Source organism: Theropithecus gelada, chromosome 2, assembly GCF_003255815.1.
Source record: "Theropithecus gelada isolate Dixy chromosome 2, Tgel_1.0, whole genome shotgun sequence".
Classification (NCBI taxonomy): Eukaryota; Metazoa; Chordata; class Mammalia; order Primates; family Cercopithecidae; genus Theropithecus; species Theropithecus gelada.
The window spans coordinates 92,853,071-92,866,958 of NC_037669.1; the positions used below are offsets into that span (position 1 = coordinate 92,853,071).

Here is a 13,888-nt window from a genome sequence, read left to right on the forward strand (position 1 = left end):
TCACCAGCCAGGCTGCGCTGGCTGTGGGGCAGCAGTGCTTCTCCCAGGGAGCTGAACTGAGATGGGAGGAAGGCTGAGGCCCCCTGAGACTAGGCCCTCTGGGGGACTCTGGAGCAGGTCAGGCAGCTGGCCCTCTGGCCATGCTGACCATATGAATGGTAGCAGCTTTCTGATCCCAGCTGAGGTGGAGATTAGGGACGGGGACATTCTGTGTCAAACCTCAGGGTGGTTCAGTCTATTTCTAGGCCAAGAAACTCAGCCCCTAACTGTGGAAAGGGCAGCAGCAGGCCCTCCAGCAGCAAGTGCTGGCAGGTGTTAGCAGGAGGACTCGGAGAGGCAGGAGGAAAGCACACAGTGGGGCCTGTGTCCTCTCTCCATCCCTAGGCCTCAGGTCCCCGTGCTGCTTCCTCTCAGCATGAGGGCTGAAGCTGCTGGGGTTGAGGCCCATTCCTCTCACTGAGTACCCTGCTCCACTGCAGGCTGGCACCGTTGTCTGGATTGGCATCCTGGTATACACAGACCCAGCAGGGCTGCGCACCTACCTCGCTGCCCAGGTGACGGAACAGAGCCCACTGGGTGAGGGAGCCCTGGCTCCCATGCCCGTGCCTAGTGGCATGCTGCCCGCCAGCCACCCGGACCCTGCCTTCTCCATCTTCCCACCTGATGCCCCTAAGCTACCTGAGAACCAAACATCGCCAGGCGAGCCACCTGAGCATGGAGGTCCAGCAGAGGTTGTCCATGACAGCCCAGTCCCAGAGGTAACCTGGGGGCCTGAGGATGAGGAACTTTGGAGGAAATTGTCCTTCCGCCACTGGCCAACGCTCTTCAGCTATTACAACATCACACTGGCCAAGAGGTGAGCTGGGCCATGCCAGGTGCCACCTCCTCACTCGATGGTGTCAACTCACCATCCCCTTTCCCCAATGTAGGAGGCCCACGGTTTGAATTCTGCAAATAATTAAAACAATTCATAAGGTTGTGAGGTGGGAACTGGTGGTCTAGGCAGCCATAACCCAAGAGCAACCCCAGGTTCCTCTGAGGAGTCACAGGTGGCTGCCAGCCCTCGCTAGAATGAGACCCACCCACCTGTGCCAGGAGTGGGGAGGGAGATACCCCACACGGTCAGAAGGGCTGCTTGGGTGCTGGTATCTGGGACAGCAAGGTTGGCTGCTAGGCTGGGCTGGGGAGGGACCTACCTCTGTCCCCAACCCCCATGCTGGGAGAGTCTGGCCAGTGGAGCTGAGGCCCGCCTGGGGAGGAGGGAGCGGACTGGCTGGCAGGCACAGTAGGAGGAAGCCTTGGGAGGCCCCCCGCTGAGGCTGCCCACTGTCCGGATCCAGGTACATCAGCCTGCTGCCCGTCATCCCAGTCACACTCCGCCTGAACCCGAGGGAGGCCCTGGAGGGCCGGCACCCTCAGGATGGCCGCAGTGCCTGGCCCCCACCGGGGCCCATACCTGCTGGGCACTGGGAAGCGGGACCCAAGGGCCCAGGTGGGGTGCAGGCCCATGGAGACGTCACACTGTACAAGTAAGGTTGCTGAGTGGGGTGGGGTGGGATAGAGTGCGGGGAGGAGGACAGGTGGGCAAGAGTAGGGGAGAGGGAGGAGGGGAGGGGACAGGCTATGAGGTGTGTCTCACAGCAGTCCGCCTTCCCGTGCAGGGTGGCGGCACTGGGTCTAGCCGCGGGCATTGTGTTGGTGCTGCTGCTGCTCTGCCTGTACCGCGTGCTGTGCCCGCGCAACTACGGGCAGCCGGGCAGCGGGCCCGGGCGGCGGAGGCGCGGAGAGCTGCCCTGCGACGACTACGGCTATGCGCCACCTGAGACGGAGATTGTGCCGCTGGTCCTGCGCGGCCACCTCATGGTGAGCAGGGGCACAGCGGCCAGGCAGGGGAGGGCTGGGGCCTGGCCCACACCAACACCGGGCTCCCGCAGGATATCGAGTGCCTGGCCAGCGACGGCATGCTGCTGGTGAGCTGTTGCCTGGCAGGCCACGTCTGTGTGTGGGACGCACAGACCGGGGATTGCCTCACGCGTATCCCGCGCCCAGGGTAGGTGCGGCTGCCCTCTCCTCTGTGTCCCCCCACCCCCCTCACCCCACCACCTACCCCGTGCAGCCATGTATCTCCCCTCCTTTCTTCCTCTGACGTATTCCCCAACCCCTCCAGGCTCCCTCCCACCCCCACACCGCACCCTCTCCGCTTCTCCCCTCTAATGGCCCCTCACTTCCCCCTCTCACCCTTTCCCCCTCCCCCACACCCCCTCTCCTACATCCCCTCTCACTCCACCATCCTGGCCCCCAGCAGGCAGCGCCGGGACAGTGGCGTGGGCAGCGGGCTTGAGGCTCAGGAGAGCTGGGAACGACTTTCAGATGGTGGGAAGGCTGGCCCAGAGGAGCCTGGGGACAGCCCTCCCCTGAGACACCGCCCCCGGGACCCTCCACCGCTTTCCCTCTTCGAGGACCAGCCTGACCTCACCTGCTTAATTGACACCAACTTTTCGGCGCAGCCACAGCCCTCACAGCCCACTCAGCCTGAGCCCCGGCACCGGGCGGTCTGTGGCCGCGCTCGGGACTCCCTAGGCTATGACTTCAGCCGCCTGGTGCAGCGCGTGTACCAGGAGGAGGGGCTGGCGGCCGTCTGCACACCAGCCCTGCGCCCACCCTCACCTGGGCCGGTGCTGCCCCAGGCCCCTGAGGACGAGGGTGGCTCCCCTGAGAAAGGCTCCCCTTCCCTTGCCTGGGCCCCCAGTGCGGAGGGTTCCATCTGGAGCTTGGAGCTGCAGGGCCACCTCATCGTGGTGGGGCGGAGCAGCGGCCGGCTGGAGGTGGGCAGAGGGGCTGTCCACCCCGGGGATTGTGGGCCTTTCTGGTGGGCAGGTGCTCACAGCCTCTGGACTTATAGGTGTGGGACGCCATTGAAGGGGTGCTGTGCTGCAGCAGCGAGGAGGTCTCCTCAGGCATTACCGCTCTGGTCTTCTTGGACAAAAGGTGAGTGTGGCCTGCCCCAGCCCCAGATGTCCCCAGCCTTTGTTGGCTAGGGCATACTCTGTTGAGTCTTGAGTCCTGGTTCCTGTCCACTGCTGCACTGTATGTTTCGATTGACCTTCTTGATGACCAGCCCCACACGTGTAAGCAGAGGGCAGTCCACTTGGGTGAGAAGGTAACAATTAAAAGCATTAGGGGTGTGACGTGCTCGGAATTGGGCCTGGCACAAGGTGACCTCCCAGGGCCTTAAGCAGTGACAGTGGGGAGTGATACACTCCTGTCCTTTCTTGCCCTTCTCAATGAAGCCAGTTTCTCTGATTAGCTTGTCAGTCTTGAGCCTTTGGGGTATCTTGGTTGCATTTTTAGTTACAGAAACAAAGTGTGCTTGCAGAACCCTCTTCTCCTTGGCTGCTGGCGGCTGTTCTCTGCTCTCCCTGGTCCTGTCGTGCTTGCCCTCCTCAGCAAGCCTGCTGGCTGTGGGCGTCGCCAGGGCTCCGCCAGGGCTCCGTCTGCATGCACACTCCTTGGGGAGTCTCAGTCACCTGGGTTCTGGCCCCACCTCTGAGCTGGTGAACCTGGGTCTCCACCCAATGGCCAGGTGCCTTCCACCGAACACCTTCGCCTGCCTGTCCTACACTGGCTCCTCCTCCAAGGCTCCTTGACTCTTGGTGGCAGCACCATCTGACCTAGAGCTGGAGTCTTTTTCCTTGGGGAGGGGGCGTCCCTTGCCCTTAGTGCTGTGGATTTCCGCCAGTGGCTGCTGCCGTCATTCCTGTCAGCACAGGTTCTGCATGGGCCTTGGCTGACATCCTCTCCAGCCTGGCCAATTTCCCCAGGTCCCTCTGTGCTTCTTGGAAATTCTCCTTTGCTGCTTGTTTTAGCTTTAAGGAAAGCCCCGAGGTCTCAGCCCTGATCCTCAGGGTTCCTGGTGACTGTGGTCTCTCTTTGTCCACCCACTTCCAATCATACAACTGTGGCTTCCCCAGGTCTGGTGTGGCCCTTCAAATTCATGGGCAGAGGTTGTAGGCATGCATTGCCTTTCGCTACAGTAAGATTTTGAACCTCACCTGCTTTGAGGCTTTGGGGTTATTGGGCAAATATACCCATCCCTGCCTGTCAGATTGTACCTAGGAATTTTGGAGAGCAAAAAAAAAATCCTTCTTTGTGGAAAAAGGAATTGGTGTGGGCTGTGATTGGGTTGAAGCTGCTTTTACGTGATGGAGAATGCAGGCTTCCACAATGCCCAACATAGCCCACTCTGCATCCTGTTTCCCCTCAGCAGCCTTCCCTTCAGCTCCAGGCTACATGGAGCCCTCTGCTTGTTTTTAATTTACAAACTTATGTGACATTCACCAGGTACCACCTTACATGTTAGCTCACTTGATTCTCATGACCATTATGTGAGGTGGGTACTCTTATCCCTATTTTGCAGACAAACTGAGGCACAAGGAGGTTAATATTTGGAGTTGCCCTCTGGCTCCAGCATCTGTTCTGGTACCATGTGCTTTCCTCTTGGCCATGTCCCTCCTGACCCTTCTTGAACTGGCCCTTTATCTCTCTTGTGCCCACATGCTCAGCCCCAGGATTGGGGCTCTCCTGGGGCTCTAAGGGAGAGGCCCCTGGCAGCTGTTCTTCTCTTCCAGGATTGTGGCTGCGCGGCTCAACGGTTCCCTTGATTTCTTCTCCTTGGAGACCCACACTGCCCTCAGCCCCCTGCAGTTTAGAGGTCGGAGGGCCTGGGGTGGGCAGGTGTTCCCACTTGGTGGGATGTGCAGGGGCCGTCTGCCCATTGCCTTCTCAGAGATCCTTCACTTGGCCTTTTGTCCTCAGGGACCCCAGGGCGGGGCAGTTCCCCTGCCTCTCCAGTGTACAGCAGCAGTGACACAGTGGCCTGTCGCCTGACCCACACAGTGCCCTGTGCACACCAAAAACCCATCACAGCCCTGAAAGCCGCTGCTGGGCGCTTGGTGACTGGGAGTCAAGACCACACGCTGAGAGTGAGTATTGTCTCATCTCTTGGGTGCTGGAGTGGCCTGGCGCAGGGTGGGAGCCTGATGCATTCGTCAGGGAGAGGCTGGAGGAGTCCTGGTGAAGGACAGAGGGCATTTCCCGGCCAAAGTATAACTTGGAAAATCCCAGAGACCAGAACCTGAGGTCCATCCCTGTCACAGGTATTCCGTCTGGAGGACTCGTGCTGCCTCTTCACCCTTCAGGGCCACTCAGGGGCCATCACGACTGTGTACATTGACCAGGTGAGGGGCCTGCAGGGGGGGTACGGGGGTACAGAGCCTGTGGCCCATGTTTGCTGACTCCTGGGAGCTGGGCCCCTTCCAGGAAGCAGAGTCAGGGCCCCACCCACCAGGGCACAGGAACACCATTTTTGACAGAGGTACTCCACCACAGTGACCCTGCTCCCCTGGCCTGTTTCCCCAGACCATGGTGCTGGCCAGTGGAGGACAAGATGGGGCCATCTGCCTGTGGGATGTACTGACTGGCAGCCGGGTCAGCCACGTGTTTGCTCACCGTGGGGATGTCACCTCCCTCACCTGTACCACCTCCTGTGTCATCAGCAGTGGCCTGGATGACCTCATCAGCATCTGGGACCGCAGCACAGGCATCAAGTTCTACTCCATTCAGCAGGTAGAGGGGGTGGGGATCATAGGATTCTTGGGACTTTAGGGAAGGACTCAGGACTGAGCTTGTCATGTCCTTGCCTCCAGGATCTGGGCTGTGGTGCAAGCTTGGGTGTCATCTCAGACAACCTGCTGGTGACCGGCGGCCAAGGCTGTGTCTCCTTTTGGGACCTAAACTACGGGGACCTGTTACAGACAGTCTACCTGGGGAAGAACAGTGAGGCCCAGCCTGCCCGCCAGATCCTGGTGCTGGACAACGCTGCCATTGTCTGCAACTTTGGCAGTGAGCTCAGCCTGGTGTATGTGCCCTCCGTGCTGGAGAAGCTGGACTGAGCATGGGGCCTCCCTGCCCAGGCAGGGGTCTGGGGTGCTGTGTGGGGGCCAATGCACTGAACCTGGACTTTGGGGAAAGAGCCGAGTATCTTCCAGCCGCTGCCTCCTGACTGTAATATTAAACTTTTTTAAAAAACCACATCTGTCAGGCACTTTGGGAGCTACTTGTCTCTCTTGGAATTGTTTGTGCACACACTCTGCCTGGACCCTCCTCAGAGCTGCTGAGGAAACATACAACATGGCACAGGTAGCAAAGCGGGAAGGATGAGCAAGCCAGAACTGCAGGACCCTTAAAGAACTGTCCTGGTAGTATAACAGTTTGGTACCATCCTGTTATCCACGAAAGGTGCTAAGTTCCTGCCAGTGCTACTGGAGCTGAGGCAGCAATGGGCAGACTCAGACATGGGCCACAGAACAGGGTGGTTTATTATTTCAATAGCAAAGAGCTGAAAAATGTCAGGTCTCATAAAGGAGCAGAACCTGACCCAGAGCCTGCAGTACATCTCCACCCCACAGGGGTGCGGACTGGGCCAGGCAGGCCAAAGGCAGCAGAAATGGGAGTTAAGAGACTGTGCCCACTGAGAAGCTCTGCTGGGTGTGGGCAGGTGGGCATGAGAGATGATGTAGTGTAAGGACCAGGTAGGCGAAACCTGTTCAGGTCTTGTTGAGTGTCCACAGTGGATCCAGAAGGCTCAGGGGGTCGTCAGAGGGCTGGGTGGCCCGTAGCCCTTGCCCGTTATGGGCCTGCAGAAAGTTCTGCTTGCTCATCCGCTGCTTGCCCCGCAGGGAGCTATCCAGGGAGAAGGCCTCTGGGGTCAAGGAAGCCAGCAGCTCCAGGGAGGAGGAGGGGGGCCCCGAGCTGGGGGCTTCAGGCACTGGCGGCTCCTCCTTAGGCTGGGGAGCCTCAGGCAGCGGGGAGGAAAGGGGGGGCGGGGAAGAAGATGGGATTGGGGTAGACTCTGGGAGGCTGGCTGGCGGGAGGCCTGGGGGCTCTGCAGGGCCTGGCAAGCTGGCAACTGGGGACTCCAATCCCCCAGGAGGCCGGATGCTGAGCTTGGCAATGGTGGCCTGGATGGAGCTGATGGGCACATCCCCACCGAGGACCAGGTCCTGGGAATCCTGAGGAAGGTGGTTCTGAGAAGACAGAGTGGGTGAGGAGAGGGAGTCCCAAGGTTGTGGCTGTCCCAGCAGCTTCCAGGGAACCTTCCTCACCTTCTGGCTGATGCTTGCGCTGGCCAAGGGTTTGCATGGAGGGGGCACACCATGGCGCTGCAGGACCTGCTCCACGTGTCTCACCACTGCCTCATAGCAGAACCTGAGGTGCAGCTGCACAGGTGCATTTGGCCAGGTCAGCCAGGCAGGGGCCCGTCACCCGGAGACAGAAGGCCCATCCCAGCCCCACCTGCCCAGATCCTTACCTTCTCCTGCAGCATGTGCTTCCTCTGCTGCCGCATGCATCGCACCAGTTGAGGCAGCTCAGGGATTCCATTCCCAGCCTCCACCTCCTGCACAGCTGCGTAGAGCAGCGCAAAGGCTCCCGTGCGGCCCACACCAGAGCTGTGCCAAGAAGGGGGTATGAGGCTGGGGAATAAGGCCAGGCCAAGAGCCCGCATAGAGACTGTCAGGCCCACCCTCTACCTGCAGTGCACAACGATGGGCGTGTGCAGTGGCCGCTGATGCAGGTAATGTGCGTGCACCTCCTGGATGAAGTGCAGCAAGTTGCTGGGGCTGTCAGGCAGGCCTCTGTGGGACAGGATGGGGTGGGGAAGAGCCTATGAGCCAGACCTGATCTGAGGCTCTCATCCCTCCCAGCACCAAGGACTGGACAGCACCCCAGACCCCCAGCCACCATCCAGAGCAGTGGACGCACAACTCAGGCCAAGTGGGGAAGTGGAGGTGCACGAGAGAGCGCTTGAGGCTCTGGTCTCGGAACTGCAGGCTCAGCACACGTTCCACATGCGTTTCAGTGCTGCGGACACTGCTCAATGCCAGGCTCAGGGCACCGTGCACCATGGGCTGGCCCCTCTCGGTGGGGAAGTAGCGTGCCACTTTTTGCTGAGGGACAGACAAACCAAAACAGGGCTGGTTTTCCAGGATCCCCTGCCCTGCCACCCCACACTGCCCTCGTGGGCACCCAGCCCCTCTCTCACCTTCTCCATCTCAGCCTCAGAAACCAGCATGACAATGACTGACACTTTCTGCTCATGGACCATGAGCCAGAAGTCAGCAGCTGTGCCGGGCAGTGGGGCCTGGGTGGCCACTAGCGGCGGGCAGTATGGGGAGAGCCCCTCCACGCAGCTGGCATTGATGTAGTCATCCTTGCCTGAGCGCAGTACCACACGGTTACTGTCGTACGGCATGACATCCTGGTGCCGGTTTTTCAGTGAGTAGCAGCGGGCGATGGCGATGGAACGGCCTCGGGCATCATGTTCCTGCGCATCTTGCAGTTCCCGCCAGACAGTGTCCAGAGCCCCCACATCCCCCAGCTGGCCCCGAAAGGCCTCCAGCTCCTGCTGCAACTGCCGCAGCCTCTCAGGATGCTCATAGGGGTCCCGCTCAATCAGCCGCAGGGCCTGCGGCCGACGGCCCTCAGCTGCGTCCACCTTGGTGGGCTGCAGCAGGGGCTGCCCACCCCCAGGAGGCTGAGTGCTGCCATGCTGGCTCTCCGGGCTGGAGGAGAGCAGGTCTGCAGCTGCAGCGCCCCGGCGCAGGCAAGGGGGTGGTTCTGCTGCTGGGGGCCGAGGGGGCACAGAACCGGGCCCTGGAGATGGAGCAGGTGAAGGCACCAGGTGGGGACTGGGGGTGGGCTGGCCAGCAGGCGAGGGCCCTCGGATGGTAAGAGGGGCTGCCTGGGGGCCCACGGGTCTGGCAGAAGGGGCAGGACCATATGCCAGGGGAGGATGGGGAGGCTGAGGGGGCCCAGGGCTGGGGAAAGGCAGAGCCCCTGAGTGGGCTGGCAGAGGGTCTTGAGCAGGACCTGGGTAGAGCTGGGTGTGCAGGGGGGTTGGCGGCTGCCCCAGAACCCCAGGCTGAGGGGCATAGGGGTAGGGGGACTGTAGGGGTAGGAGTCCTGGGGCCTGGGGTGGGAAGAGGTGCGGATGCTGGAGTGGAAGGGGCTGCTGTGGGGGTTGAGGCCCAAATGCTCGTGAAGGATGGGGCTGGGGCTGGGGCCCAATCCTCGGGGCTGGAAAACCTGCAGGGATCCCAGGAGAGAAGTGGTGCTGGGCTGGGACAGGTTGCTTGGTCCCTACGGGGTAGGTGTAAGGTGTGGGCAGTGACTGTGGTGGGGGCACCGGGAAGCAGGGCTGGGGAGGAGCAGTCGTGGGGTTTGGCCGCGGGGCTGTGTGGCTGGGGATGGGCGCCTGGATGCTATCTACTGTGGTGGTGGCTGGCCGAACCACCATGGTCAGCTCGGGGCTTGAGAATTGAGGAGGTGGGGCGGAGGGCAGACCTGCAACTGGTGGGGCCGGCCCTACCCCCACATAGGGACTGCTCACCACGCCATGCTGGGGGGAGGATCGGGGCACAAGGCCCAGCTCCGGTGTGTAGGCAGGGGCTGGGTAGAGGGCAGGCCCAGGTGCTACGGGCATTGCAGCGGGCCCTGGGGCCCTGGGCTGTATCAGCTGGGTGGGGCCTGAGTAGGTACCAGGGGGCAAGGGGCCTGAGAGATAGTGGGGTCCTGGGCCTGTGGAGCTGGGGAAGGGGCTGGGAGGAAAGTGGAGCGGGGTGGCAGTTCCCAGGAAGGTGTCGGGCAGTCGTGGGCCAGCCACCATGTCAGGGGGAAGGCTGCGCAGCTCCTCGGGGGGGTCTCCTGCTTCCATCGCCTCACTCTCCTCCCTGCGGGGCAGCAGTGGCTTTGGGGCTGTGGGCCGTGGCGGCGGCTTCTTCTTCAGCTCCCTGTGGGACAGGCAGGGAAAAAGTGGGGCCAGACTCCCATCACCCCAGCCTGTCTGGACCCAAGCCACACCACAGCCCCAGGGCCACACGAACCTGTCCAAGAGCTGCTGGCGGGCAGCCTCGCGGGCCTGGCAGGTGGACTGCGTGCGCTCCAGCAGAGCAGCCACCTTGCTCTCCAGGTCTGCATAGAAGTCCCTGCCCTCCTGTGACTTCTTCATCAGGTCCTCATAGGCTTCATACGAGGCCACCAGGGTCTGCAGCGTGGAGTTCCACCTGGTGGGCAGAAGGGCCAGCTCCAGGTGAACCACGGGGGTGGGCTCCAGGTGGCTCCAGACAAAAGCAGAGGACTGGGCACTGACTTTTGGTCCAGGTCACTGAGTACCCGCCGCACGGCTGCGTACTGCACGTTGGCCTCTGTCAGTGCGCGGAGGACACGGTCCTGGGCGGCCAAGTTCTGCTCCAGGTATACCTTCAGCTGGTCGTACTTTTTCAGCTGCTCCTCGAACAGCTTCTGAGGGAGGGGTGGGGGCCGGGGATGGACACTCAGGGCCTCGACTCCTAAGGGTGGGGCCCAGAGTCCCTCCACCCTGCTCACTCAGCCCACCTTCATCTCTGAGTGGTCTGTGGTGACCAGTGAGGCAGTGATGTCATCTTTCTGGATAAGCTCACGCAGCTGCTGCTCCAGGGACACACGCTGGTCCCGCATCTCCTGCACCTTGGCCAGGATGCGCTTTAGGTTCTGCAGCACAGCCTTGTCCTCTGTGGGCAACAGTGGTCAGTGAGGCCAGAGAAACCCCCAGCTCAAGTCTCCCAATGGGGTCGGGTGGGGCTCACCTGGGGTGAGGGCCGGTGTGGGCAGGGCAGCCCGGACCTGGTCAAGTGGCCCGCTGAGCAGGCGCAGGTTGCCGACGTGCAGGTTCATGGCACGGTGCAGCTCACTGTTGGTAAAGGAGGCCTTCTCGTGGACTTCCATGTACTTGGCCCATTCTCGCCTCACCTCTGCCAGCTCAGCCTTGGAGGGGACGGAGGTGGCCCCCGTCTGGCCCACCGCCTCCTGAAACTTCTGCTCTAGCAGCTCATCCTCCTCCAGCAGGTCTCTGATGTCCTTCAGGGAAGCCTCCACATCCGTGAACACACCTGACAGCACTGGGGGTGTGGATTGTAGAGGCAGCCCCTGAGGCAGGCTGACTGGGCACCCATGGGCCCCTCCCCAAAGAGACAGAACCGCCCCCTCAGGTCAGGGCTTGAGGTGTGCTGAGCAGGGTGCATGAGGTATGCTGATCCAGAGGAGTGGGCATGGATACCCAAGCCAGGGCCTAGAGGGGTGCAGCCTCCATCCTCGGTGACCAGAGACATGGAGGAGGCCACAGCAGATGACCTCCACACTCCCCTCCACCTGCTTGCTCTGCCCCTTACTCACCTTGCATGGACTGGACAAGGTTCCTGACAGTGTCGGGCCGGACGCTGAGGGCCGCACACTTCTCCATGAGCTGGGGTGGGATGTGGCTGTAGGCATCAAGGTTGTCCACGGTCTCGGGATCCAACTGCATTGAATCCATGAATTGGCTGTGGGGGGGTAACAGGGCCAGGTGGGTGCTGGGTGCTGATCCAACTCTGACCATGTCAAAGGAGCCGCTAGGGCAAGCCCCGCCACTGAATCTGAGGTCTCAGCAGAGAGCAAATTGTGACCTCGGACCCCTACTACCAGGTCTGGCCTGGTCTCACAGAACATGCCCAGGGCACTGCTGGAAATAGTGGGACAGAAGGCACCTCCTCCTCCCAAGACATGACTCCTGCCTTACACACCAGCCCCACCACCCTGGGCGGGAAGGCAGCGTTGGGAAACCTGTTTGGAACGGACATTTCATTCCTTTCCCAGCATAGGCAGCCCTGGGGTTCCCAGAGCCCCAGGACGTGCTGCCTGCCTCCGCCTCCGCCTCCCGGCCCAAGTCCCACACTCACTCCAGGACCTCATTCTTGTCCTCAATCTTGGCCATCATCTCCCGGAGCAGCTTGGCCTTCTCCTCACTGCAGAAGCAACACAGCATTGGCTGGAGACCCACATCTCAAGACACCCAGCCTCCCTCTGTTCCACCCTCCACCCACCTGTAGAGTGACGAGGCCTCGTGGGCAGCCATGGGTACCAGTTTGGCGAAGATGTCAGGGCCTGTAACAGCTGGGTCTGTGGGGTTCACTGGCAAGGGCTTCACCAAGGGGGCTCCTGGCGAGGTGGGAATTGTGGAGATCAGGCCCATGCAGAGTCCTTGAGGCAGCCTCCTGTGTCCTGTCTCCACCCCACCGTCACCTCTGCCCCCACCTCTCAGCTCCCCGACCTTTTACAGGCTGAAGGGTGTCTAATGCTGGGACAGCCTCATGGTAGATGAAGTCGTTGTCCTTCTTGGCAGAATTGAACCTGGGGGTCAGGAGCAGGGGGAGTGGGCAGTGACGGGGTGTCAATGGAGATCCAGAACCTACTTCCCATGTAGGACATCGCTCTCTGGCACTGAAGGCTTCCTCCCAAAGATGCCAGCAGAGACACAGGACCCTTCACAAAAAGAAGGAACCAGGGCCACCCCCACAGACTCACTTTCCCCCAATGACATCCATAGTGAAACGAAGCGCGTCTTGTACCGTGTCAGGCTGGCCCTGTGGGGTTAGGGACAGGGGTGGGGTCTTAGCACCAACCAAGGCTGGCACCAACCAAGGGTCTGAGGGGCAGCCAGGCCTTCCTCAGCTTTACCTTGGCCAACTTGATGGCTTCATTGAGCTTGTCCAGGGCGCTCTGGAAGTACGCAACCTGTGGAGAGTGGCAGGAAAGCCTGCTCTGTCCTCCTCTGCTTGGACCCCTACTCCTCCTGCCTCCCACCCGGCCCTGCCTTTCCATCAGGTGACCCATCAGATGACAAGCAGCTCAGGAGGCAGCCGGGAGCAGCGCCACACCCTGCCCCAGCCACCCGCTCTGTGGGGAGCCTGCCCCACCTCCTCAGACTCCGAGGGATGAGGGCTGCACAGATGGGACAACACTTAAGACACCAGGCCTGCAGCAGGTGGTGGCCAGGGTGAGACAGAGAAGGCCACCCCCTGGTGTGTAAGGAGCAGGAGCACACCAGCATCTCACTGAAGGCTGCTATCGGTCCCCAGTTCCCTCCTTGCTGCAGCTCACTCACCCGCTCCCCGAACTTCTGCTGCTCCTCGGCCTGCTTTCCCATGTGCAGCTGGGAAAGAAGAAGAGGCGCCATGACTTGCTTCCTGAGCTGTGGCCACTCAGCCCCACCCCACCCTGGGGCCCCAGGCCCTCACATGAGCCACGGCTGCAAAGTAGTAGATCTTCATCTGCACAAGCTTCTTCCAGTCCTTCTGGATCCGGCCCAGCAGTGAGGCAGTGTCGGGGTTCTCCAAAGCCCGGCATGCCTCCTTGTAGTAATCTACTACCTGGGGACAGGGTGGGGCTCAGTGAGTGGGGGGGTCAACAGTAAAACGAAGGCCTCCCATCAGCCCCGCCCCTACCTGTGCACTGATGCGGGCCACCAGAAAGCTCTTCCTGTTGTCCAACATCGACTTCTCCAGGAGGCACTCCTGAGCCTGGCCCTGGGGAGACACGAGGTGTCCCTCACTCACCCAAGGCCTCACCCTTCCCCTTCCCCTTCCCCAGGGGCAGACTGAGGGATCCCTCTTCACTGCCCTCTCCCCCAGCTGACCCCACGCCAAGCAGCACCACTGTGCTCCTAGATTCAACAAAGCCAAGGCCCCCTGCTTGTCCCTCACTGCCATCAGCACATGGCCTGGTCCAGGATCCAGGCCCAACTGCCCCCTCCCCAGCCATCCCCTTCCCTGGATTCAACTCCACTCCAACCAGGGCACCTCCTCACCAGCATGAGGTTGACGTTGAGAGTAAGGATCTGGCGGCTCATGTCGACGCTGTAGGCTTGAGGGAAGTGCTCCCGCAGGTAGGCGAAGGCGCCGGCTGCGCACTGGAAGTGGGTACAGGAGACCTTCATGCCCTGGGAGGGAGTGGGAGGATGGCCTGTGTCCACTCCATG

At 61.3% G+C, this 13,888-nt stretch overlaps 2 protein-coding genes and 1 long non-coding RNA gene across 10 annotated transcripts in view; 1 reads left to right on the forward strand and 2 right to left on the reverse strand.

Moving 5' to 3' along the window:
- SCAP (SREBF chaperone) overlaps positions 1-6,090 on the forward strand; it is a 73,921-nt gene extending 67,831 nt beyond the window's left edge. For 4 of the 6 annotated variants that reach the window (XM_025374779.1, XM_025374777.1, XM_025374778.1 and 1 more), the window contains 11 exons: positions 480-856; positions 1,341-1,529; positions 1,662-1,863; positions 1,935-2,050; positions 2,303-2,825; positions 2,903-2,988; positions 4,629-4,711; positions 4,816-4,982; positions 5,157-5,237; positions 5,419-5,625; positions 5,706-6,090. In XM_025374779.1, coding sequence (XP_025230564.1) covers positions 480-856; positions 1,341-1,529; positions 1,662-1,863; positions 1,935-2,050; positions 2,303-2,825; positions 2,903-2,988; positions 4,629-4,711; positions 4,816-4,982; positions 5,157-5,237; positions 5,419-5,625; positions 5,706-5,951 — 2,277 coding nt within the window. In that variant the 3' untranslated portion in view covers positions 5,952-6,090. The remainder of the gene's footprint in view (positions 1-479; positions 857-1,340; positions 1,530-1,661; positions 1,864-1,934; positions 2,051-2,302; positions 2,826-2,902; positions 2,989-4,628; positions 4,712-4,815; positions 4,983-5,156; positions 5,238-5,418; positions 5,626-5,705) is intronic. The other 2 variants (XM_025374781.1, XM_025374776.1) reach the window with 1 other exon arrangement.
- On the reverse strand, positions 4,179-6,306 carry LOC112618140. Its single transcript, XR_003118030.1, has 2 exons — positions 5,532-6,306; positions 4,179-5,246 (listed from the first exon to the last, which is right to left on the reverse strand). It is a non-coding gene; the product is annotated as an uncharacterized LOC112618140 (long non-coding RNA).
- Positions 6,307-6,356: 50 nt separating this feature from the next.
- The window catches only part of PTPN23 (protein tyrosine phosphatase, non-receptor type 23), a 36,645-nt gene continuing 29,113 nt past the window's right edge, over positions 6,357-13,888 (reverse strand). The window contains exons 6-25 of one of the 3 annotated variants that reach the window (XM_025374773.1): positions 13,718-13,849; positions 13,356-13,436; positions 13,149-13,280; positions 13,016-13,063; positions 12,589-12,645; positions 12,436-12,494; positions 12,182-12,261; positions 11,955-12,069; positions 11,811-11,876; positions 11,269-11,414; positions 10,683-10,994; positions 10,453-10,607; positions 10,208-10,359; positions 9,942-10,121; positions 8,102-9,848; positions 7,822-8,006; positions 7,590-7,694; positions 7,370-7,508; positions 7,164-7,277; positions 6,357-7,085 (exon numbers count right to left, since the gene is read on the reverse strand). In XM_025374773.1, the coding sequence (XP_025230558.1) occupies positions 6,606-7,085; positions 7,164-7,277; positions 7,370-7,508; positions 7,590-7,694; positions 7,822-8,006; positions 8,102-9,848; positions 9,942-10,121; positions 10,208-10,359; positions 10,453-10,607; positions 10,683-10,994; positions 11,269-11,414; positions 11,811-11,876; positions 11,955-12,069; positions 12,182-12,261; positions 12,436-12,494; positions 12,589-12,645; positions 13,016-13,063; positions 13,149-13,280; positions 13,356-13,436; positions 13,718-13,849 (4,485 nt within the window). In that variant the 3' untranslated portion in view covers positions 6,357-6,605. Of the gene's footprint in view, positions 7,278-7,369; positions 7,509-7,589; positions 7,695-7,821; positions 8,007-8,101; positions 9,849-9,941; positions 10,122-10,207; positions 10,360-10,452; positions 10,608-10,682; positions 10,995-11,268; positions 11,415-11,810; positions 11,877-11,954; positions 12,070-12,181; positions 12,262-12,435; positions 12,495-12,588; positions 12,646-13,015; positions 13,064-13,148; positions 13,281-13,355; positions 13,437-13,717; positions 13,850-13,888 lie in introns of all 3 variants that reach the window. The other 2 variants (XM_025374774.1, XM_025374772.1) reach the window with 2 other exon arrangements.